The sequence below is a fragment of the Cucurbita pepo genome, chromosome LG05, assembly GCF_002806865.2.
Source record: "Cucurbita pepo subsp. pepo cultivar mu-cu-16 chromosome LG05, ASM280686v2, whole genome shotgun sequence".
NCBI lineage: Eukaryota > Viridiplantae > Streptophyta > Magnoliopsida > Cucurbitales > Cucurbitaceae > Cucurbita > Cucurbita pepo.
In genome coordinates, this window is record NC_036642.1 from 9,146,610 (window position 1) to 9,171,943 (window position 25,334).

Sequence of the window (25,334 nt, forward strand, 5' to 3'; positions counted from 1 at the left end):
GTTGCTAGAGCATAGCACATCACTAAAGAAACTAAGCAGCATCTTGAAGATTCAAACTTCTAAGTTCAAACAGATCCAAAGAAAACGGAATCCAAAGTAGGTTGCTTTGAATTTCTCTGACATAGACTGCAATGTGACCCTTCGGAACATTAGATTGGTTTCTTGTAGAAATAGCTTGCTTTTTGAGAAATCCAAAGCACGTTCTCAAAAAGCAAGTTATTTCTACAAGAAACCAATCTAATGTTTCGAAGGGTCATGTTGCAGTCTATGTTGGAGAAATCCAAAGAAAGCAGTTCTTAGTTCCGATATCATACTTAAAACCATCCTACATTCATGGCTTTACTTAAGAGGGCTGAGGAAGACTTTGGATACAATCATCCTACGGCGGGGTTGACAATCCCCGGCAGAGAAGATGTCTTCATTAATCTCACTTCTACGCTACATAGTTTTTGAAAGATTATGCACAAATAGAAATCCCCAACATTCTTTTGTTCATTGTTAGTTAGAAAAACTCTTCTTGAAACAGAAGGGATAGAAAAGGTGGTTAATTACCCCCAATCGACACAGTACCGAGCCAGAGAGGTCAACAAAGAAAGAACCTTTGTTTACAGCTTCACATCCTAGTGCCCAGCTGGATGATGAAGATATGCCGACATTTGCTCTTTGGTAGCCTATTTCGAGTTGGTGATTGTAAGATCAAGCACGGATCAGAAAGCCTTAATTTGCCCATCTTCCTGAACATTATAGCATGCATAAAATTGTGTTGGCACAACTATAAAATTAAATTTCTTTCACTGATAAACTTTAGTCCTTTAATTCATGAATTATGAGATATAAGTTCTGTGTATTTTTTCATTTTATCATGCAACAAGACATTTGACAAAACTCAAGCACAGAGCATTTATCATAAAAATGAAGGAAGATTTCTATTTCCATCTAATTCTCAAGAAAGAGGCAACTGATCAAACAAGTTAGAAAATGTAAAACTAAATAAGAGGATGTTTGAAGATGAGAATTTTTGTTGGATCAACCGTTTTGAATTAGCTCATTTTAAGGCTTCTTTTTGCTGTTCTTTATCTAATCTCTTTACTGGTTTTTCCTTATGAGACATGTTTGAATTGGATTGGAATGCTTTCTATGGTTCTTTTATACTCTTTTCTTTAATGATCTTTTATTTCTATGAAAAAAAATGTACCAACGTCCGAGTAAACATTACAGAAAAACATCAAGGAAAGACTGAGTTTAAACAAACTGAAATTCAGAGGCTGAAGGAGGCAGTTTTTAATAAGAAAATGTGACTCCATTTCTATTTACATCTCTGCAATTATAAATTGTACATTGATGTTGAATCAACTTTTGCTTCTTCATCAAATTGGTACTAACTATGTATTGACATTCTACTCCTCAACTGTGGCAAAAAGAAGAAAAAAATGAAAGGAATTCTACAAAACTATGTGTAGGATTGTTTTTCCTCTCTTTCAGGGAGTATGCAGCCTAGAAGTGAGGTTGAGGAAGGCATCTTCTCTGCAAGGAATTGTTAAAGCTCCTGTTGGATGTTTAAATCCAAATTCTTCTTCAGCTGTCTTGAGTAGAGCTACGAAAGAAGGATGGTTCAAGTACGATATCGGAACTACAAACCGCTTCCTTTCAATCTCCCCCACATAGACTGCAATATGACCCTTGGGAACACCACATTGGCTTCTTGAAGAAACCGTCTGCATTCTTACAATTTGCTTAGCATTAAGGAGAAGTGAAGGTAGTCTGATTCCCATGTCTGTATTTGATTTCAGGATGAGAGGATTTAAACTGGATTTGAATCTTGATGTTGCGAAGTATGGATAAGGATCGATAAGAAATTTGAGTTGGAGTTTGAAGATTATTTGGTCTGTATATATGGTTTCAGAAGGAGAAGGGGTGAGAAGAAAGGACGTCGAGTCGGTGTCGAAAGGACCTACTTCATTAATGGCTCACATGGAGTGTCCATTGGTTGGAGAAAATTCACTTCATGTGTTGTTGCTGCTGGTGCTCTGGGCCCTATTGATCTAAAACAAGATATCCAAGGGAAAATCCAAAACCAAATGCCATATACAGCTAAATTAACTTAATACTCAGTTTGTAAATAAGATACTGTCCCACACACAACGAAAAGAACTGTCTCAAACATTTCTCAAACTCATGTGCTCTATCATCAGCAATCTTTTCTAGGTTTGCCCATCTCTGTTTTCCACTCATCTAATTTTCTTGATGGTTTTATCCTTAGCATCTCACGCTGATATTATATAAACAGCCATAGAAATTGAATCTGCAAGCAGTTGGTTGGGCTTAACAGTCATAAGATTCATCCACAGCAGATGGAATCAACATTGTATTGGCTGAAAGGAGCCGGATGACTGCTGTAATGACCAAATTTTGAAAAATATTAGAACGAAGTATTTCAATCTGCAGATAGTTTATACAGACAAAAGCATTAGATATTTTCCTCTAAGTTCTGATCCTTATGTTGACAGAGATGGAAAACGTACATCTCTGGTCATGGTTGCTGAAAATCTCAGCTTATTATGACATAGAGGGTATGAAGTCAATCTCCATTTGTACATTTCAAGATTTGGTTAGTGTCAACTCTACCTGCATTTTGTTCTACGAACAGAATGCGGTTGTGTTTACGGGATTTGGACATCTTTAAATACAAAGTTTGTCTTTCTGTTCAATTTTAAACATGTACAATAGCAAAAAAAAATATCCACTTTTGCAGTTCAGACAGCAATAAACAGACAGAGTATCAAAGAATAAGTGAGAGAAACAGGAATTGATACTGTGAGTCTAGTAAGTGTTGGTAAGAAATTAACTAGCAAAGGAACTCATTTCCATTCCAAAAGGCTTGAAATTGTCTTTCTACACAACAATCTTCCAGGAGTTGGAAGAAAAAAACACGCTAGGAGGAAAAATGTGTAAAAACTGGTTGATGCCTATTCCATTATCTTCAGCCCTCAGGAGTGTTGTAATCTAGAAGTAAGATCAATGAATGCATCCTCTTTGCAAGGAATTGTTAGACCTCCAAGTTCATGATGGTGACCGAGCTCTTCTACTCGGTTGAGTAGCTGTTGGAATGAAGGATTGTTCAAATATGAAACAAGAACCACAAATCGCTTTCATTCTTTGGATACTTCCCACATACTGCAACATAACCACTAGGAACATGACTTTGTCAGGTCAAACAAAATTTCTATTTCCATCCCATCCTTTCTCTTGCATCCCATTTGTGTTTGATATGCAACTTGCTAAATCATAGACCTACATGTAGTTAAATTCCCAAACAACACCGTGCTTGTTCCAATGGAATAAAGCATCAAAACAGATGGCTTTGTAAGGAAAAGTTAAAAATAATCCAACATATCCTTGTGATTGGACCTCCTTGCAAGAGGAAATTGCTTCATCATTGGCCCCAGCTTCTAGGTAAGGGGAAGTCAATTCACATGTACCAAATGCTTTAAATCATATCATACCAACATCTCACCTATCATTTGATTCACAGCTTGGTTTGTTGAGTTTATATCACGAGGATTGGAGTGCCTACACATGATATGTTGCTAATTTATCTTCCAAGATATTGAAAAACTTGTGAAATTTTTCTTGGCCTCTTGTAAAAGGAAAAAGCGGGGCCAGTGAGAAAGTGACTGAAATTCTAATGGATAGAGCAAACCCATGTGAGCCTTTGAAGAAGTAGGTCCTCCAAGACTACTATTTACAATAATTTTTTTTTTGTTCTCTCCAGTTCCTAGTCTATAAATACACATCAGAAACAAAGCCATTCTCATCCAACGAGTACTCCATTTCCTACATCAAAATCAACATCAAGCAGAATACCATTCAAAATCACTCACTCGTCTCTTATTTCGAGGAAATTTTCAATATGGGAATCCGCTTGCCATCAGTACTTCTCAATGCCAAGCAGATTCTGAAAGTTCAAGCTATGTCTGCCAAAAATCATTCTGACGTTCCCAAAGGCCACATTGCAGTCTACGTGGGAGAGATCCAGAGAAAGAGATTCGTAGTTCCTATATCCTACTTGAAGAATCCTTCTTTCCAAGCTCTGCTAAATAGATCAGAAGAAGAGTTTGGATTTTGCCATCCGATGGGCGGCTTGACAATTCCGTGCAGAGAAGATGCCTTCGTAAATCTCACTTCTAGGCTGCACAGATCATGAAAGTTGAATATACAAAAAGACAGCATTCTTTAACACAGTCTTGCCACCTCCAATTCTAGGAAGTAGAGTAGAATGATACTGTAAAGTAACTTGGTTTGAGCAATGAAAGTAAATTTTTTCTCATCATATGAACTCTTGCTGCTTTATCACAACTGAGAAGGTTTTGCCTCATAACTTTTTTTATTCTAACAAGAAACAAACTGATGAATAAAACTATAGCTCAATAGGTACAGACTCAACCCAGGATTGAATAAAAAAAACAATAAAGAAAGAAAAAATAAAATCAATCCAATTAAGACATTAATCCTGAAAAGAGAAATCAACACAGAATTTAGAAAGAGAACAGTCAAAAGGATCAAACAAGGGAAGTTACTTGTTTAGATAAATCCATGGATTCTTTTATAACCAAAGCTGCCAAGAATAGCTTTCGGCGATTATAAGCTTTGCAGGACATCAGTGGAAACTTTCACCTTGGATATTGTTGCATAGAGACGTGATAAAGCGGGAATGAAGAAGAAATGCAAAGAACACATAACAGAACCCAAAAGAAATCATAGGAGAAGAAATTCACTAAAATTGAAATTTACAAGGAATCCAGAAGACTATACCAAACACTTGAACTCTCTTCTGCCACCACGAAGCAATCACACTACGAAATCTTGAGAGTCAAAAGATAAGATTGGAGAGGTGTTTCACCCTAATGACACTGGGATTGTTTTGCCTGCCAACAGGCGATACAAAATGAGTGGTCCATGGTTGAAAACAGAGGATATTGGGGATGTAAGCGGCTGTGGATCTCGGAAGGTTGATGATAATGGAAGTTGGTAGCCGGAATCGGCGCAGCTGAATGTCGGCACACGCAACCGTCGACGTCAACAGAGAAGAAGGATGAAAATCACCTTCTTCTCGGAAGGTTCCTGCTAGCGGATTTTGTCCGTTCTAGCCCACCACCAACCTCATATTTATTTCATCCACCTCTCCAAAGATGAGACACTACTTTTGAGATCACTTATATGCTATTAATTCGTTTATTCTTATGGTTTGATCAACCGCTGCATTGTCAAGAACAGATAAATTATTTCATTGCTTAACAATTCGTTTTAATAGCAAAACCACATATTATTAATCATTTCAGTTCGATTCATCTCGAAAAATCTACATGCACAATAGGATCAATGTCGAGACATTCACAGCATAAAGCTCTAAACCAAAGAGACTATCAAGAAAAAAGCGACTTAGATCAAGAAAGCCAACTATTTCACAAAGAAGTGATGCTTGTATTGATAGAGATGTACAAAATGTACAACTATGGTCATGGTTGCTAATAATATCAGTTTACTCATCATAAAACCCAAGGAGCAGCTGCTGCGTATGAGATATTAGCTGGGTCTCATAAATAACTATGACAAAGGCTATGAATTCAATCTCCATTTGTAGCAACATTCAATCCATCATTTCATTATTGTCAACTCCACCTGCATTGTTGTTGATCTGTTCGATTACAAACATGTACAATCATGAAAAATATCGACTTCTACAGCTTAGATAGCAATGAACAGTCAGAGAGTCAATGAAATAAGCAAAAGAACAGGAAATGATACTGAAAAATATATTTGTATTAAGTTTTGGTAGGAAATTCACCAACTCATTTGCATTCCAAAAGGTATGAGATTGCATTTCTACCCAACATTTGAGCAGAAGTTACAAAGAAAACAAGTTAGGAGAAACAATGTGCCAAAATTGATTAATGGCTATAAAATCATCTTCATCCTTCAAGAGTTTTGTAATCTAGAAGTATGATCGAAGGCGCCCTCTTTGCAAGGAATTGTGAGGCCTCCTTGTTGATGATGGTAACTGAACTCTTCTTCTACTCGGTTGAGTAGCTCTTGAAATGAGGGATGAACCCGACATCTCTCACATATACTACAGCATGACTGCTAAGGACAACATCTGACTGCCTTTTGGTAAAACCCAGCTGCATCTTGAGAATTTGCTACGAATCCCCATTATCAAATCTACTTTCAATGGTCAAGAGACTATAAAAAAATCTGAAGTTAGCCTTGATTGGCGTCAAAGAAGTTGGAAGCGAGTCCTAGAATATCAGGGTTCAATCTAGTAATTGAAACTCCTTTGGGTTCTATACTTATATAGTTATGAAGAAAGAAATAGCCTGGGTATTTTCAATGAGTTTTAAAAGTGGGCCTCTCTTGTATCGGTCTTTCTACAACTGAGAGGGCCCACTTACTATGACTTTGTCAGCTCACAAGAATTTTCTATTTCCATCTCATCCTTTTCCTTGCCTCCCATATGAGTTTGATATGTGATTTACAAGTTGCTAAACTATAGGCCCAAATGTAGTTCAATTTCCAAACCACATCATGCTTGTTCCAGTGTAATAACACATCAAAACAGATGGCTTTGTAAGGAAAAGGTAAAAACAAGCCAACATATACCTGTGATTGGACCTCCTTGCAAGAAGAAATCGCTTCATGATTGGACCCAGCTTCTAGGTAAGGGAAGTCACTTCACATGTACCAAATGCTTTAAATCATATCATATCAACATCTCAGCTTTCATTTGATTCACAGCTGGGTTTGTTGAGTTAATGGATATGATGTGCACCAGTGTTTTCTCAGCCACTGCACTAGGTCCACTAAAGAAGCACTTAATGAGGATTGGAGAGTATCACATGGTATGTTGCTACTCATCTTCCAAGATATTGACGAACTTGGTGAAATTTTATTGGCCTCTTCTTATTGGAAAAAGTGGGGTCAGAGAGGAATGACTAAAATTTTAATGGATAGAGCAAACCCATGTGAGCCTTTGGAGAAGTAGGACCTCTCAGACTCCTATCTGCTTTACTCCTTTCGTTCTCTCCAGTTCCTAGTTTATAAATACACATAAGAAATAAAGCTATGCTCATCCAACAAGTACTCTCTATTTCCTACATTTAAATCTATATAAGCAGAATACCGTTCAAAGTCGCTCACGCTTCTCTTTTTTCGAGGAAATTTTCAATATGGGATTCCGTTTGCCATCGATTCTTCTTAATGCCAAGCAGATTCTGAAAATGCAAGCTATGTCTGCCAGAAATCAATTTGATGTTCCTAAAGGCCATATTGCAGTCTATGTGGGAGAGATTCAAAGGAAAAGATTTGTGGTTCCAATATCATACCTAAAGCATCCTTCTTTTGTAGATCTGCTCAATAGATCAGAAGAAGAATTTGGATTTTGCCATCCGATGGGCGGTTTGACGATTCCATGCAGAGAAGATGCCTTCATAAATCTCACTTCTAGGCTGCACACATTCTGAAAGTTGAAAGAACAATGATCACAGTTTTGTCACCAAACATTTTAGGAAGTAGAATATAGGATAATACTGTACAGTGGCTTGGTTTGAGCAATGAAAGTAACATTCTTCTCATATAAAAAGTCTCTTCAGCTCATGAATTTCAATTTTTATTAGTTCCTTGTTCTTCTCTCGTTGCTTTAACATAATGGAAGGCGCTTCTGCATCTAATTTCAATAAGAGCTTCAGTTATTCTAAGTAAATGCGAGGAAAAAAAATGGCAAGGAGAAAGAATAAATGCAAAGAACACAAGGGAACTCCTCGGAAATAAAAAACAGTCGAAGAGGAATTCACAGTAATCAAAATTCACAAGCTTTTAAGACCTTTATAATAAACCACACACTTGAACGCTCAGATGCCACCAACACAACTTCAAATATTTCACTTTTAAAAATCACACCATGAACTTCCAAGTTAGGTTATGAAGAATTCATCATGAATCCTGCTGAGATTCGAGGGCCAATTTAGCCAACTGACGCTGCTAATCCCTCGCCAGATCAGAGTTGCCACACCCAGGAATGAACCTCGTCACCATGAAGAGAACATGCCCGCTACTAAATTTAGCAAAGAGAAAGAAGGGGGCTGCCAGAAATTTGATTCGAGACATTTTTTTGACATTTTTGACATGCACTAGATGATATGATATGAAGATGTATTCTTCACATTATAAACCCATGATCATTCCCTAAACTAAACAATGTTGGGACGGACCCTAAACTAAACAATGTGGGAATGGGAAGAAAGCTAAATACAACAAACAAGTTCACCAAGTAAGGATGAGAATCTACTTCCAAATTCCATGCACTTTCTCGTCTTAAAAGTAGAAACTGTAAATTATGTATTCGTATTAATGAAGTTACTAGATAACACAATTTACAAAAGTTATGAAATTCCAAAGTTTCATCAAGTAAATGAAAGAAAATCACACCATAAAAATTGACCAAGAATTACTAACCACATACTAATCAGTGGTTACTGAGGATATAATTTTACACCACAAAGAAATATTAACTATAAATAAACAATTTTGGATCAAATAACATTTCTAGAAATTTGAGTTTAGCCTATAAATAGCCATTGGTATTTCTAGTTTTCTTCTCTTTGTCATCTTCAAATTCTACCAAAAAAAACGACCAAAAATAGCAAATGCAGTTCCAGCTATTGAAAAGCTCAAACTAAATGAACAAGAAATAAGTTATCCCATTGAAGGCAAATTGATGATTCTACGCTTACAATCTCACTATTCATTCCGACGTTTCAAAATAACTACACAGAGGTAACATGCAACCCCAAAAACAATTCAAACGAATTGAACAGAATGTTCCTGCATCCACCTTCTTCTTATTCTTCTCTCGGTCGATCGCAAATTAGAGAGAACAACTTCGAAGTCGAAGGCATTTCGTAAAATTTTAAAAACATGCAGAAAGGTAGGATTACAGTATGATATACAAGAAATGGATTTACCTTCTCTTTCGTTTTCGCCAGGTTTTGAATTGATTCGATTTGATTTGTGGCTTGTGTCGGATTTTCTTACAGATAGCGGCAGCAAACCGAGCTTTGCGCAGATTGTTTGGGCTTCTTCGATTGGATTGATCATCATTGCAGCAATGCATTATCGAATCAGGAAGCTACGGGATCAAAAGATCATCCCTCGTTTGAAAGTTTCAGATACGGGCCGCGTTGAAAAGCTCGAGAGCTTTCCCCATTATGTAGGTAAAGATTACACTTAATTTTTTTTTTTTAAACTTAGCAATATATATATATATATATATATATATATATATATATATATATATATATTTTAAATCCCATTTTTTAAAAATACGAAAAAAAAAAATTGACTTTCTTAATGTCAAAATTTCAAGATAATAATATTATTTTTTAGAAAAAATATGAATTTTTATTTAATAAATTACAAAGTCCATAAATTATGGTTTATTTTTTATAACTTATGATGATGTGGATTATATCGTAAAAAAAATTATATTTATTCGATTTAAAATTTAAAATTTTTTGGTAGGAATTTTTTAACAATAATTTATTTATTTTTATCAATCTCAACTATTATTTCTAGTATTTTTTATTTTTCAATAATCCACGTGTTAAATTGATTACTTCAACATAATTAAATTTAATGGTTTAAAACATTATTATATTTATGTCCTAAACATTAAATATTCAACTGGTTTTCTATTTTTAATTATAAAAATGTAAAGAAAAAAAAAACCGTGTTTTTAATGGATTAAAGTACCCTTTAAAAACCAAATTCTATCACTAAAAAACTTTTTTTTTTCTTCTCTGTACTTGCTCTGTGTTTCCCTTTTCGGCGGTTCACTAAGTTGTTGGCCTACCAAGCATTCATGTGCTTGTCGCTCGCTTGACGGGCTTCGCGCTCGTTATCCTTACTGTTCTTTCTGTTGGATGTTCTTTCTGTTGGACCATAACTCTATAAATACTTAAAAAGATTTTAAAAATAGTATAAATACTTAAAAAGATTTTAAAAATAGAAATTTTTAATTTTTTCTAATGTGATTTCTTAAAAGTCCAACGTGTCTAAATGTTAAATCTCATCTTCACATTTGAGTTGACCAAAGTCTAAAAGTCAACCCTAATGCACATTTATTCATGTGTGAGTTGACTAAAGTCTAAAAGTCAACACTAATGCATCTTTACTCATGTCTGAGTTGACTAAAGTCTACAAGTCAACCCTAATGCACTTTTTATTCATGTATGAGTTGACTAAAGTCTACAAGTCATACAAGTCAAACCTAATGCACTTTTTATTTATGTATGAGTTGACTAAAATCTAAAAGTCAACCCCAATGCACTTTTATTGAAGTCTAAGTTGACTAAAGTTTAAAAGTCAACCATAATGCACTTTTTTTTTATGTTTGAGTTGACTAGAGTTGACTAAAGTCTAAAAGTCAACGATAATGCACTTTATTCATGTCTGATTTGACTAAAGTCTAAAAGTCAACCCTAATGCACCTTATTTTTTCGATCGAACTCGAAAGTAGTTCAAGTTGAAATTATATTTCAATCCCACAACTTTTCATTTGAATTCAGATCCATTTCTCATTTGTTTTACTAAAAAATGGTTGATGTATGGTTGTTTGTTTGGAGTTGACAAATTGTGTACTTTTGTAGCAAGGCAAATGGGATTCAAGGATATAAATGAGTGCCCACATCTCTGCAAGTTAGCCTCAGAGTACATAGCCAAATCCGACGAATGTGAAGATGATATCTATTCCTTTTTCTCAAGCGAGCTGCACGCAGATTCACTCTTCGTCAAACTTGTGGAAGAATTTGAACGATGCATTCTCAGTTACTTTGCGTTCCATTGGAATCAAACGGATATTATGATTAGCCAGGTACGTGTGGATTGTAGATAAGGTGTTTGATGAAATGTCTCAATGGAGGTTCATCTTCTTTTTTGTTTGGTTTGTCCAGATTTTGAGTTCTGATCACCAGGAGCCGAAGAAGAAGCTCAGAAACATTGTAATGGCTGCAACCAGGTGGGCTTCTCTCACCTTATTGAGGGTATGCATTAAAAAGTTGGGCTATGCTCATTAAACCAAAAGTCCTCTACTCCTAACTCGTATAACTCGTAGTATAATTAGAGTCTATTCAAAACAAAAAAGCCACATGAGCTTATGCTCCGTGATTCCTAACTAACATGGTATCAGAGTCATGCCCTTAACTTAGACATGTAAATAGAATCCTCAAATGTCGAACAAAGAGTTATGAGCCTCGAAGGTGTAGTCAAAAGTGACTCAAGTGTCGAACAAAGGATGTACTTTGTTCGAGGACTCCAGAGAAGGAGTTGAGCCTCGATTAAGGGGAGGTTGTTTGAGGGCTCCATAGGCCTCAGTGGAGGCTCTATAGTGTACTTTGTTCGAGGGTAGGATTATTGGGAGGGAGTCCCACATTAGCTACTTTAGAGGATGATGATGAGTTTATAAGGAATACATCGTCCGCTGATATGAGGCATTTTGGGGAAACCCAAAGCAAAGCCATGAGAGCTTATGCTTAAAGTGGATAATATCATACCATTATGGAGATCCGTGATTTCGATTAATAAAAAGAGGGATCAAGCAAACACGACCACCAAGAAAACACTCTCATGCATTGCGAAAATTGCAAAAAGCTTAACACCTACGTGCTCAACTTAATCTTAGCAATGAAATTACCAATGAACTTACTCTTTTCAAATCATCATAGAAAAACAGCCTTCACTTACATCCATATCATTTTTGTATATTGTTAGGGAACAGAGGTTTCAGAGGGTGACAAAGAACCTGAAAGTTGCAAGAGTGTTTACAACTTTAGTTGAGGAGATGAAAGCAATGGGACTCGCATCCACCGACGACTCTCAATGCACCGAGGTGATGGTTCCGATGGCTCACGCCGATAGAAGTCCAATGCTCCTCTTCATGGGCGGCGGGATGGGGGCAGGGAAGAGTACTGTGCTCAAGGACATTCTCAAAGAGTAAGAATGTTCATCTTGGATTATGAAAATGATATCAAATTTCATCAGCAAAGAGATGAACTGATATTCATTATTTTGGATTAAATGTTCAACAGGCCCTTCTGGGTAGGAGCAGGACCTAATGCAGTAGTAATTGAGGCAGATGCTTTTAAAGAATCAGATGTAATTTATAGAGCTCTTAACTCAACAGGCCACCATCACGACATGCTCCAAACAGCCGAACTGGTACCATTTCTACACTAAAATTGTAACGACCCAAAATTTCCGCATTCAATGTCCATGACATGTATACAGTGGTGACCTTGGTGCATTGTGTTTATACTCTTTGATGTTTGAAACAGGTGCACCAATCATCCACAGATGCAGCTTCATCACTTCTAGTGACAGCATTGAACGAGGGACGAGACGTAATCATGGATGGAACGTTGTCGTGGGTACCGTTCGTAGTACAGACAATTACGATGGCTAGAAACGTCCACCGCCGACGTTATCGAATGGGAGTTGGCTATAGGGTCGAGGACGATGGCACTGTAACCGAAAACTATTGGGAACGAATAGAAGATCAAGAACAAGATCGAGTTGGGGGCAAGAAAAGAAGACCATACAGAATTGAACTTGTTGGAGTTGTTTGTGATGCTTATTTAGCTGTCACAAGAGGCATAAGGTATACATAAAACTGAGATTTTCTTTCCCTTTTTCTCTTCATTTTCTGTGATAATCACTGTCTAAACTGACTGTAAAACAGGAGAGCTCTCATGTGTAGAAGAGCAGTAAGAGTAAAATCTCAACTGAAATCCCACAAGAGATTTGCAAATGCTTTCCTAACATATTGTCAATATGTTGATACTGCAAGGCTATATTGCACCAATGCTTTGGAAGGCCCACCAAAGGTACCTCCCAATCTATCATAACCTAACCCGATAACGATTTTGTTTTTAGTTTCTTTCTTTTGAAAGTCGTGTTTGTTGGCTCGATTTTCATCTTTCTTAACGAAGTATAAGAATTTTTAGTTTTCAAAACAAGAAACTCATAGATGGAAATAGTATTTATAAGTTTATCAAATGGTTATCGAACATTAACGTTTTGATTTGTTTTAGTATAGTGTTTTGTAATGACCCAAACCTACTGCTAACAGATATTGTCCTCGGCTTTTCCTTTCGAGCTTTCCCTCAAAGATTTAAAACGTGTATGCTAGGGAAAGGTTTCCACACCCTTACAAAGGGTGTTTCGTTTTCCTCCCGAACCAATGTGGGATTCTCACAATCCACCTCCCTTCAGGGCTCAGCATTCTCGCTGACACTCGTTCCTTTCTCCAATCGATGTGGGATCCCACCAAATCCACCCCCTTCGAGGCCAGCGTCCTTACTAGCACACTGCCTCGTGTCTACCCCCATTCGGGAACAAACTCCTCACTGGCACATCGTCTGGAGTCTGGCTCTAATACCATTTGTAACGGCCCAAGCCTACTGTTATCAGATATTGTCCTCTTTGGGCTTTCCCTTTCAGGCTTCCCCTCAAGGCTTTAAAACGCGTCTGCTAGGGAAGGGTGTTTCGTTCTCCTCCTCATCCAACGTGGGATTCTCACATGTTTGTTCTATTAGTCCAATCTTTGATCATTGTTTCTATCAATGAAAAACTTCTCCGATCCATAGATCGAATTATAATGGACGAGTCTTGGATCATTCGATTACGTATTATCAAATTCTTTTCTTTATTCAACTCATCAAATATTTCTTTCAATTCAACTAATCGAATTGGGTTTGGGTTTGTTTGTAAAAGGTTTTTAATGACTTTTTTTTTTTTTTTTTTTTTTTTTTTTTTTTTTTTTTTTTTTTTTTTTTTTTTTTTTNATGGAAAGACAAAGACAAGACATTGTTGGTTGATCCAGAAGAAATAAAGTGTCTAAAAACTGTTGGGAGCTTAAATGAGGAAGCAAGCTCCATAATTGAGCTTTATAAAGATCCTAGTCCTGTTTGTGAAGCTGGGTCAGTTTGGAAAGACATTGTATTGTCACCTTCAAGGATAGCCATCCAACAAGAGCTCAAATATTGCATCAAGAAAGTTGAAAGTTTTAAATCTTTTCACAAAAATGGAGAAGAACTTCTAACTTCCTAACAGCTTTACTTTCCATCATAAGGCTAAGTAGATATCTTTGACAACTGAGGGCCAATATTTTATATAGATGAAGCTATGTGTAGAAGAACTCCATTTCAATACCAAAAACATGAAGAATCCTTGTACCAAAATTAGAGTGTTCATTAATGGTAGAAGTGTTGAAGTATTGTTAAAAGATCAAAGTTATATTTCTTGTAATGTTATTTCCTCTCTTAAAGTTTTTTAGGGTTTGTGCAAATATTCAAGCCTAAAAGTAAAAAAGAGCGTTAGAATATTGCTAACGGATTAAAATGCGCCCGAAACTACTTTATTTTCAAAATGTGTTTTCAAGTGAGTTTATGTTAGGTCTACTCAGAAATCGAATGACATTATTTCTATAACTCATTCCTTTCTACTATTCAAACACCATGCTATATGAACCTATACCTAATGAAAGAAGGAGACAGACCCTAAATTTAATCCAAGAGAACAATTTGATAGCAATGAGAAAACAATCAATGTTCATCCAATCCGAACTCTAAGATAACGAGCAAAGAATAGGTCTACCTTTCATCGAAATAATAATCATACTAGAAGATGTAATAAATAAGGAGAAACGTACCCGAATTTCTTCACTGGATCCATTAGTTTGAGCGGGCGAAATGGTAAGAAAATGTGTGAACAAACTCATGGGTGAATAAATTTTAGTAATAGTTTACATTTTTACATCTCATTCCAAAAATAGAAGGAAAGAAAGATGAATTGATAAAGTCGTCATATGTTTTGGCATTACAAAATTTGACAACCATTTCGTATATATAATATAAATTACCTCAGGAAAGGGAAGTAGAAGATCAACTCACATAATTGGAGTACCAACTTTGGTGATGAACTTCTTGACCAGAAATATTTTCCAGTAAGATCCATTCACATGAAGGTCTGCAAATTGCTCATCTCTTCCCATGAATTTGCCACGAAACCGAAAGCTCTATACCGCATCATACGTCCCCCTCAACTAGAATTTCCATTGAGAGAACCAGTAGGCTACTTATTCTAACATTTATGAGAAAGTTCTAAACATGCGGTTGGATTGGATTAAAGTGGTGTGGAAGGTCACTGGTTTCAACAGTTTTTTTTATCAGCTATTTATGGTAGCAAAATGCATCAGACATTCCTAAGCTGTCTTAATGTATTTGCATACCTGTTTAATCCAGTGATAGATGCCCAGAGCGAATATTACGTTGCTGATGGCTTATTTCTTTTCCTAGACGTGACTGAAACGAGCTGAACTCTCCAGGTTTTCCAATTCGAGAATCGGAATGTTTTGGTTGCATCCATCTTCTCAAGGCTAAACCATTGATTCTGATTTTTCCACTTGATTCATTTCCTTGGTAGGGAAGTCCAAGTCTTCTTAACAATGCTGCAACTGCTTGTCCAACCCTGTAGACCAGTATATTTGGATTAACGATATGATCATTTCATCTGTGCGGGAAATTTAAACGTCACCCTAGAGCACGTTAACAAGCCAAGGCTTCCATTTAGGGGTAAAGATCGTTTAAGTTGCATACTAGTTTAGAACTCACAACTCAGAATGAAAAAATAAGGAGGCAAAAGAAACCAAGTTTGATCTTTTCACCTTCCAGCAAGGTTAATGGTCCTCTCGCCCTTGGAAGAGAGAATTTGTGTCGTCTCAACTGACAGTAAGATCAGTAAGTTCGGTAACTTTGAACCTGAACAAAGGAAGTTTAATCAGAATACAAAAATGCTTAGCCCGCATCACCAAGTAGTGTTAAGTATCTCCATTTTTTAGAAAAAAGAAAATATAATAACTCTGTCCATTGAATCAATAAGATCTCATTTATAAATTTTAACTTAATAATTATTATTGTCCAAAACGAATGAAGTTGTAGAGATTTTTACTTCAATATTTAAAGCAGAGAATTAAGATAGTTATATATAGAAGATGCACGACTCCAAAAAAAAGAATACTTCTAGGAATAAAGCAAAGGAGAATCCTAGAAAAATATCTTAAAATTTAGCTTCAACTTCATGATAGTTTTTCATTTGACGGTCAATAATGCGAGGAAGAAACAAAGCGGGTAAAATCCATTTAATTTAGTAACAATCTCATCAAGAAGTTGAAAAGAAATATGGATGAGTTCATGTTATTGTAAACAACTACATATAATAACCGAGTGCATTAGTAACTAGGAGATAAAAGACAAAAGATGTGCAAGTCATTTACCAGCGGCAAGCCGATGTTTGAGACCTTTCAAAACTGTCAACAGGTAAACCTGGCAGGATTTTAATAACAATTTCAGTCATAACGAATTGTGAATTTTTTTTCACACATGCTCTTCTACTCAAAAGTTTGCGTTGGTTATGACTAAGAGGAGTAAACGGAAAGATAAAACTCTGAAGATCATCAATACTGATTCAATCAAGAGTATAGCGAGCTCACAAACTTCCATTCCATTGTTGGACAAATGTACAAAATAATATATTTTTTTACAAGCAAAAAGGACCACTTGAATCCACACAAAAAGAAAAGGAAGCAATAAAGTGGAAAACTGACTCTGCTGCCTAGAAAATAAATCATTAATGATGGCTTCTTTCAAAAAAATAAATAAATAAAACATTAATAATGGTATAATATATATATATATATATATATATATATATATATATATNTGTTTTGTTTCTTATAGTTAGCTGAAAATACTACTTCAAACTCGAAGTTGATAATCACATAATTTTTATTTTTAATTTTTAAAAATTAAGCTTTGTTTAATTTATCTACATTTTACCTATGTTTTAAGAAACCAAACAAAAGTTTAAAAAACTAAAAAATATATTTTTTAAAAAGACCTATTTTTGTTTTTGAAATTTGGTTTAAAATTTAAATATTTTCTAAAGAAATATGAAAATTATTGTAGAGAAATATGAAAATTAATTTACATTTATATGGCATAAATTTTTTTTCCAAATGCTATTTCAATGCAGGTGGCATTTTTAATCTTTTTTTTTCTCTTTCTGGGCTTTATCAGTTAGCTCATCTCTCGACTAGAAAACATAACGTTTAGTATATAAACGACAGCTCATACGTGGAAAATATCTAACTCAAAGTTCAATACAGGAAGAGTATAGTTTTATTTAGTACGCAATGATTCCAAGCGGTTAAATAATTTCGGAACAAAAGCACATTGAAGTTGTGATTTCATGAGCATTGTAGAATACGTGAAGTATCAATTATTTCATAATCTAAAAATCATACCTCAGCTGTATGAATCTGCAACTCCTTGACATCTACAACAATAGGACTTCCCTTGAGGGATACAAATGGAGCAACTCCAAGTGAAGCAGCTTCCTGCATTTTGTTGGAGGGGAGGGGGGTAAATATAATAACAAAATATGACCCTTCTAACAATTTAAGAAATTGAAATTTTCAGCAAGACTATGGAATCAGCTTCAAGTTTGTACAGACCTCCAACAGTGAAAATGCGCGAGGGTCATATTCTCCAAAGCCATCTATCAAGGAGCATAGATTTGAAGATCTTGATGTGTCAGCACTTACTCCAATGTTTTCTATGAGTCTACGTTTTAAGGAGGGATCATGAGAAATCTGCAAGCACCCCAAAACTTGAGATAAGATTTCAATGCTCGGAACGATTCTGGCTTCGATTATTTCCCGGTACACCATTAAGGCCTGTGCTGCCCTGAGAAAAAAATATTTGAGTAGTGAATTATCTCACAAGTTACACTGCAGTATCCATAGGTAGTGGTTTATGATACTTGGTATTCTAGTACCATGAGATGATTAAATAAGAAGTCAACATGCTATTTTCGGTAGACTATAAAACTAGTCTAGTAAATGAATTACAAAAGTCGAAGAGTCATACCACTTACTATCGACTTGAGGCCAGCTAGTGTCAAGAGATAAAAGTGGTCTATCAAGGGAAGAGGGCTCTGCAACTCTTCGTAAGCACATGCCTTTGAAAAGATCAGCTTATAGATTAGTCAGAAATACAAAAAAAGCTAACCAATTAACTAGAGAAAAGAGTGGTCTATCAGGGGCAGAGGGCTCTGCAATTCTTCGTTAGACACATGCCTTTGACAAGATCTGAATAAAGATTAATTGAAAATGAAAAAAGCTAACCAATTAAAATTAAGACAATCTTTTCAAAAGATATTAGCAAGAAAATATTCTTGAAACTCGGATAGGTATTCAGAATCAGAGAGAAAAGGTAGTTAAAATTCATGATAAGTTGAAAAGACGTGTATTATTTTATTCTTCATTACAATCAGGATAAACCATCTGAAAAGAAACACGTATTGTTGTTTATAAACAGTTGGTAAGTAGACAATATAACAATCAGTAGACTACAAAATAGAAAAGACGAGCATTTTTTATGATTTAAAAAACAGGAGTAGACGGCTGAATCCTATTAACTTACCAATTATGCACCTATACATGGTTAAAGTTGGGGCAACACCATCCTCTTTGGCTTGAGAGAGGAGTTCGAGGGCAATTTCTAAATTATTATTCCTGAAGACAATTGAGAAAAAGATAATTAATGAGGATTAAATTAACATCATTGTAGCAAAACTAAGCCAGTTTTACTTACCTTTCACTTGCTGCCATAAGTATAGAGTATGTAATGTTGTTAGGGTAGAGTCCTAATCCCTTCATTTCTCTCTGAATATCCATAGCCATTTGTAGTTGTTCCCCATCACCTGTATGTGAAATTCTAATGTTATCTTTTACAGGTAATGCACATTATTTTAATCGTATGTAACAAATGTTAGTTGAATTAGTTGAAGTGTATATGCATTGAATGTTTCACACTGCATTTATTGACATTTGATTTTGCTGCTTCTCAAACCAAATCCTCTCTATTTGTGAGAATGCTGGTTTAATAACTTCTCTTGTATGTTGATTACATAATAATTACACGTAATGACCAATCAATATTGATACTATTTCTCAACTACAGCTCAAATTGATAGGCCTCATCTTGGTTCCTAGAAGTACTTCTGAGCTTGGAAAATTCAATGTAATAATGCTGCTACTATAGTGTCTCAATTTAAATATGTTTGTACTATTGTATCTTGATTTGGTATGGCTAGTACAGAACCATGTAAGACACTCTTTATTCCCAAGACTCTAGTTGACTCTTCTAAGTTGTATCCTGTCGAGGAAGCTAGATATTACAGGGAATTGTTGGTGCATTTCCTAACTTAACCTTCATAACACTAGACACTTTATGCTGCGAGTATTTCACAATATATGCATACCCCTGTTTCTACCTGGCTCATTGTCGTTAAATCCTTTTTTCGATATCTAAGGAGCACAATGAATTCTGAGCTTTTCATTCAACAAATGCAAATCAAAATTCTCAAATTCAAAACACATATTTTTCATAAATATAATAAGTCCTTGACGTTAAAAGATAGGGAGAAAACTAAGGCTGTGTTTTGGCAAAAAAAAAAAAAAAAAAAGAACATTATATTGTTCTTTTTTCAAAAAAATAAAAATAAAAGAAGACAAACGAAACAGACTATCAAAACACAACAAAACAGAGAATGTTTCCAGGAGAGAGAGAGTACCAATGCAAACAGAAAAAATATTCAAGCGGTGACATGCATAAAATCAGACCTTTTCAATGAATCTAAAAATTTCCAGCATGCTCGTGACTATTAAACAAAAAGAGAAAGCAGTTACTATACGCACATTGCTACAGGCACCCATCAACGAACTATATGATACAATGCCAACACGTATCCCCAGTGTCTTGGCTTCTCCTAAGATTTCAAAAGCAGAATCCAGCTTACCAGCATGGCCTGCAGCATCTATTAATGCACTGAAAAAAATCTGCATGAAATATTGTATACTAGAATTAGCACCTCAATGTACGAATCTAAAAGCAGCTGATATAATAGTACACAAAGAAGACTATCCAAAAACTTGAAAGAACTTTTTCATCCAACTTTCTCACACTTTATAGCTGGATCAAGTTGTTTAATTATCTGAAACCACTCTAACATAANTTTAGCCTGAAACGATGATTGAGAAGTCATCTCACAGTTAATTTAGTAACACACAAAATTTCATACTCAATTTCACTCCTCGACAGCACAATAGATACTTCCATAAATGAAACAGCTACAAAAGATGAGCCATACTCAAATACGCTTTCTACATTCATATCACTAATCAGTATCAGATGTGGGAAAAACTATGATTATAAAAACCTAAAATGAATCTTTTGAAGTCAGGATAGAACTCATAATCTTTTGGGAAACCAAATACTTGGATAGAGCTCGTTACTTTTATAACATTATATTGTTCTTTTTTCAAAAAAATAAAAATAAAAGAAGACAAACGAAACAGACTATCAAAACACAACAAAACAGAGAATGTTTCCAGGAGAGAGAGAGTACCAATGCAAACAGAAAAAATATTCAAGCGGTGACATGCATAAAATCAGACCTTTTCAATGAATCTAAAAATTTCCAGCATGCTCGTGACTATTAAACAAAAAGAGAAAGCAGTTACTATACGCACATTGCTACAGGCACCCATCAACGAACTATATGATACAATGCCAACACGTATCCCCAGTGTCTTGGCTTCTCCTAAGATTTCAAAAGCAGAATCCAGCTTACCAGCATGGCCTGCAGCATCTATTAATGCACTGAAAAAAATCTGCATGAAATATTGTATACTAGAATTAGCACCTCAATGTACGAATCTAAAAGCAGCTGATATAATAGTACACAAAGAAGACTATCCAAAAACTTGAAAGAACTTTTTCATCCAACTTTCTCACACTTTATAGCTGGATCAAGTTGTTTAATTATCTGAAACCACTCTAACATAAATATTCAAAAGGAGAGACGCTCAGACCCCAACTTATTGTCTCTATTCTGAATCATTCATGATCGCCATCAGTAATACATACCTCATCAGGTTTTACTCCTTTCCTGGTCATATCTTGATATACAGTGGAAGCAAAGTCCCAATCACCAGATTGACTACAACAATTAACAGCAATGGTGTAAACCTCTGGTGTGCCCTTAATGTTACAATCATGGATCATCTTATACACTTCTTTTGCCCGATCAACCTATAAGAAATGCATGATTCTTTTACGCTTATAAAACGACATCAACAACGGAACTGGAGAGAGAAGAATTGAATGACTCAAGAAATCTTTAAATTTAATGAAACATACCTGACCAGCATTTGCACATGCCTTGATCAAAGCACCAATTGTAAAATGATCAGGCTCTATAGGATGTAGCTCAGCCCCCATTTCGGCCAGCACATCAAAAGCACGATCCACTGCTCCTGACTGACCACATGCAGTGATAAGTGCATTGAATACAACTCTGTCTGGCTTCACGTTCTACTGCACAGAATATCTTATCAGCAAGAGCCCTATTTTTTGTTAGAATACAACTTGAACATTCAACCTTATGACATAATATGTTAAATGCCTTTGTTTGCACATCCATATATATAAGTAACAAATAAGACCATATAAAATGAGAAAAAAAGGAACGACTAGATCTGTGGTCATACTTTTGACCTCATTATTCCATATACGCCAAATGCCTTGGCCACTTGACCTGCTCTTGCACAACCATCAATAAGTGCCCCATATGTGTGAACATTAGGTTCCACTTCAGCATTAACCATTCGGTGGAATACNAGACATATAAAGCTTCGTTCAAGTTTCTGAAAATGGAAATGGGAAATTTTGAAAGCACTGTTCCCTAATTTCGAAGTAGCAAACGTATTGAAAAAATTGTTTCGCATTGGAGAAGCACTTGAGATGTTGGATGCACCAATTATAAGAATGAGCGAGATTCAAATTCACTGCTAGCGGAATTTCATACTGACATGAAAGACACGGATGCTTCAACTGTTGTGTTTAAAGTAATGAAAAATTTAGTACATTTTCTTTCCAAATAGAGCGAAAATAAATGGAAAATAAATAAATAACAGGAGGTAAAAACATTTAAACCAAATTCAATAGTTCAAGATGATATATCAATTAATCAAACGAAACTTCGTTACATATAAGGAACACATATTGGGTACATTAAGGAAGCTCCAATGGGATAGTTTAAGCATTAGTGAAACCTAAGAACAGGTAGCCAAAATGAAAGATACCATACCTCAAACATTGCATCCACTTTTCCACTTTTGCCACATGTTGAGATTAAAGTAGTGTATAGTTTGCAATCCGCTTTCATTCCAGCCTCCTGGACAAGCCGCACAACTTGAAAAGCTCCTAAATTTACAATGCATAAATTATGAATCCTAAGAGAATGATGGTTGTTCATAGTAGAAGACTCGAGATTGTTTCCAGACAAACAGTTTGATGATAGTAAATAGTACATTAACTTACTGTCAGAATCTTGAGAACTCGCACATACAGACATGAGCATATTAAATGTACTCAATGTGGGGTTTGCAATAAGTTTGGTGTACTGAAAAGCTTCCTGAACAGCCTTTTTACTCTTGCAAATATTGAAAAACTTCCCATGATAAATCTACAACCAGAAAACTCGTTAAATTAGTTACTGGTAATTCAGATAAGAAAATTAATAATAAAAAGTAATACACATTTTACCTTATTCATGTCCAATAAGCCTGCTTTTTCCATATCCTGAAGTATTTTGATACATTCGTTCAACCTGAGAAAACCACAAATAAGAAGAAATAATGTACAAAGGCTTTCAGAACTAGTTGAAGACATAAATGAATGCAGACTTCTATCGTGATTGGGAAGTGAGGGTGTCCTGGAGATTTTTTTTTTTTTTTTTTTTTTTCCTATTTTGATTCATTGCAATATAATATTAAGGGCAATCTTCAACCGTACAACATGATACAGAATATAAGAAATATTGAATGCATGATGCATGAAAAATCGAAACAAACATACCTTCCACCTTTCAGACATTGATTGTACGCTTTATATTGATCTACATGAAGATTTTTGTTATGAACATGCTTCCCATTTGGATAGGGTAACCCATTCACAACTTTCTCTTTATGCAGACTGGCTTCTTTTCTTTCTCCGTGTCCTACAATATTGTTGCCCCCTCCAGATTTATTTTTGTCCCCTGAAGAACCTCCCTTATATCTTGCAACAGGTTCTCTTCTTTCAACATATCCTGAGTTGTACAAACATTCGCTAGTGAAATGAAACATGGAACGAGGAGATGCAAAGATTTTTGAGGAAATAATGTTGGGTTACAAGAAAAGCAATTCACGTTTGCTGCCTGCTCAGAGAAACAAGGTAAGACCATCACGAACCTATTGAAGTCATTACCTGCAATTTGACGAGAATCCTCCAACATTAATTCTGCTCCTCTTGAGACACCGTTAATCGTCACAGAAGAAAATTTTTGGTTGTATAGATGAGAAGTACGAGAAGAAGTTGCCATTTGACTACTTGACTTTGTATCTTCATAGAACATGTAAATATCTTCTCTAGACGGTTCTTCAATTAGAAAATTGGAACCGATTAACTTCTCCACTTTTAGAAGCTCGCCATCTGCTTTGAAATCTTGAGTCACTTGATTATATACACTATATAAAGGACCAGAAAGAGGCGGAAGCTCAGTTGTATCAAGCACAACGGCCAAGTCAGAGTGGGATTTGACATCAGATACATTTAGCTGCAAGTCAGTCATGTCGTTGGCAAAAATAAGAGGCTGCAGGACGCCAGATTCAAACATATCAGAAGGAAGAGAGGGATCTGCTGCTTCAGTTTCATCTGAAAACAGAGAACCACTATCCCTAGATGTGGTAAATTCAACAGATGGCGGCAATGTTTCGGTGACACTGGCCTCATGTGACAGAACTGATGTTTGAAGATGCAGAACAGTCTCTTCTTCCCCAGAATTACTTCTCTCTTCAGTTCTATCCTTTACGGCTATATTCTGCTCTAAGAAGTCACCATGATGATCCCTAAAGCCCATTACCTGATCATCGACGGACCAGTTGACGCCTCTACCTAGTTGAGATAAGGCAAGCGTTGGAGATTGGGAACGCTGTAATCGGTAAAAGATCCAGAAAAACATGTTATCTCCACAATACAATGACAGATGAGTCAATCCAACAAACTAAATTGTTGAACCCATGAAAATCACTGATATCAATTCACATTCACATTTTACGTATGAGACTAGGAATACCATGTTGTGCTTCAAACTAGTGGACTAAATATGATAAAAATTCCATAACTTAAGAAAAACCATCTTAAAAGAACAAAATTAAGGATTCGGAAATTGTTAATATAGCTAACTCAATTATCAAATATTAGGAACAGTTTCGCGCCATTAAACTCATTAAGCAAGGTAAACTGTCAACCGCACAGCCATTTTTGCATCTGGTACGTTGATCTATCTCTGAATCAACTAAATTATCCTAATATACATCTTCTACAAGAAAACACGATTAAAAAAGAAAGAAGAAATGCAAGATAGACAACAAGAATCACTCTCTTGATCATCTCCGTTCATTTTCCAAGAGCAGCTACGAATAACCAAACATTTAAAAGAAAAGGAAAGGCATTCACGAAATAGCGAATAAGAAGACGACAACAACAACAAAAAAGCAAATCCAAATCAAATTTTCCCCCATACCTCAACCGCATTCTTCTTCCTCTTATTTAAGTTCATATAGATAAACGAAACAGCCGAGAAAGTAACCACAGCAACAACGATGAGAACCGGATTGGAAGTGAAGGCAGCACGAAACATGCATCTCGGAGACTGAACAAGGAAGCCAACCTTCGTGCACCTACGTCGAGAGCGCAGAACATCCGGCGGGCGAAGATTATGAGAAGAACCGAGAAACTGGCGGCGAACGAAGCGGAGGCGAGTGTAGGAGAAGGAGGAAGAGGAATTGAGAGGAAGAGATGGATTGAAGGTGAGTAATTGAGGGTTGGAAGAGAAGGAGACCTCCATGGAAGAAGGGAATGGGTTGAGGATAGAGAGAGAGAGGAGGAGGAAGAGAGGTCGTTGTGTGGGAGACTGTATCAGTGGTAGTATTTTGAGCTTGCTTTCGCTTGGTTGGTTTTTTTCGGCTGATCCACTACGTGCTGACGTGGAATTTTCCTTATTATTTTTTTCTCTTTTTTCGAGGAATTTGAAAATTAAAATAAATAAATAAATAAACG

General features: G+C 35.8%; 6 protein-coding genes across 9 annotated transcripts; 3 read left to right on the forward strand and 3 right to left on the reverse strand.

The window, feature by feature from the left end:
• Positions 1-1,257: 1,257 nt before the first annotated feature.
• On the reverse strand, positions 1,258-7,460 carry LOC111795221 (auxin-responsive protein SAUR21-like). 3 transcript variants are annotated; one of them, XM_023677516.1, is made up of 3 exons: positions 7,380-7,445; positions 4,813-5,256; positions 1,258-2,393 (listed from the first exon to the last, which is right to left on the reverse strand). In XM_023677516.1, the coding sequence occupies exon 3, from the start codon at positions 1,770-1,772 to the stop codon at positions 1,479-1,481; it is 294 nt and encodes a 97-aa protein (XP_023533284.1). In that variant the 5' UTR covers positions 1,773-2,393; positions 4,813-5,256; positions 7,380-7,445; the 3' UTR covers positions 1,258-1,478. The 3 variants fall into 3 exon arrangements, with proteins under 3 accessions (XP_023533284.1, XP_023533283.1, XP_023533285.1); XM_023677515.1 differs by having other exon boundaries at positions 4,578-5,256; XM_023677517.1 differs by lacking the exon at positions 4,813-5,256 and having other exon boundaries at positions 7,380-7,460.
• LOC111795225 (auxin-responsive protein SAUR21-like) lies at positions 2,403-4,330 on the forward strand. The gene has a single exon (XM_023677522.1). It carries the CDS (start codon positions 3,911-3,913, stop codon positions 4,202-4,204), a length of 294 nt encoding a protein of 97 aa, XP_023533290.1. The 5' UTR covers positions 2,403-3,910; the 3' UTR covers positions 4,205-4,330.
• On the forward strand, positions 6,148-7,583 carry LOC111795224 (auxin-responsive protein SAUR21-like). The gene has a single exon (XM_023677520.1). The coding sequence runs from the start codon at positions 7,224-7,226 to the stop codon at positions 7,515-7,517; it is 294 nt and encodes a 97-aa protein (XP_023533288.1). The 5' UTR covers positions 6,148-7,223; the 3' UTR covers positions 7,518-7,583.
• Positions 7,584-8,536: 953 nt separating this feature from the next.
• On the forward strand, positions 8,537-19,607 carry LOC111795219. 2 transcript variants are annotated; one of them, XM_023677511.1, is made up of 9 exons: positions 8,537-8,980; positions 9,090-9,266; positions 10,701-10,924; positions 11,004-11,068; positions 11,821-12,042; positions 12,138-12,267; positions 12,384-12,706; positions 12,788-12,932; positions 19,131-19,607. In XM_023677511.1, the coding sequence occupies exons 1-9, from the start codon at positions 8,971-8,973 to the stop codon at positions 19,209-19,211; spliced, it is 1,377 nt and encodes a 458-aa protein (XP_023533279.1). In that variant the 5' UTR covers positions 8,537-8,970; the 3' UTR covers positions 19,212-19,607. The 2 variants fall into 2 exon arrangements, with proteins under 2 accessions (XP_023533279.1, XP_023533281.1); XM_023677513.1 differs by lacking the exon at positions 8,537-8,980 and having other exon boundaries at positions 9,183-9,266; positions 10,705-10,924.
• LOC111795220 (pentatricopeptide repeat-containing protein MRL1, chloroplastic-like) lies at positions 14,815-18,885 on the reverse strand. The gene is made up of 9 exons (XM_023677514.1): positions 18,762-18,885; positions 18,591-18,682; positions 18,036-18,126; positions 17,621-17,852; positions 17,411-17,503; positions 16,382-16,430; positions 15,773-15,866; positions 15,338-15,576; positions 14,815-15,151 (listed from the first exon to the last, which is right to left on the reverse strand). The coding sequence occupies exons 1-8, from the start codon at positions 18,848-18,850 to the stop codon at positions 15,342-15,344; spliced, it is 975 nt and encodes a 324-aa protein (XP_023533282.1). The 5' UTR covers positions 18,851-18,885; the 3' UTR covers positions 14,815-15,151; positions 15,338-15,341.
• A 179-nt stretch (positions 19,608-19,786) lies between the features above and the next one.
• LOC111795138 (pentatricopeptide repeat-containing protein MRL1, chloroplastic-like) lies at positions 19,787-25,210 on the reverse strand. Its single transcript, XM_023677396.1, has 11 exons — positions 24,799-25,210; positions 23,481-24,204; positions 23,091-23,322; positions 22,779-22,842; positions 22,554-22,698; positions 22,321-22,436; positions 21,722-21,850; positions 21,372-21,545; positions 21,099-21,263; positions 20,702-20,842; positions 19,787-20,008 (listed from the first exon to the last, which is right to left on the reverse strand). Exons 1-11 carry the CDS (start codon positions 25,120-25,122, stop codon positions 19,787-19,789), a joined length of 2,436 nt encoding a protein of 811 aa, XP_023533164.1. The 5' UTR covers positions 25,123-25,210.
• Positions 25,211-25,334: the final 124 nt, after the last annotated feature.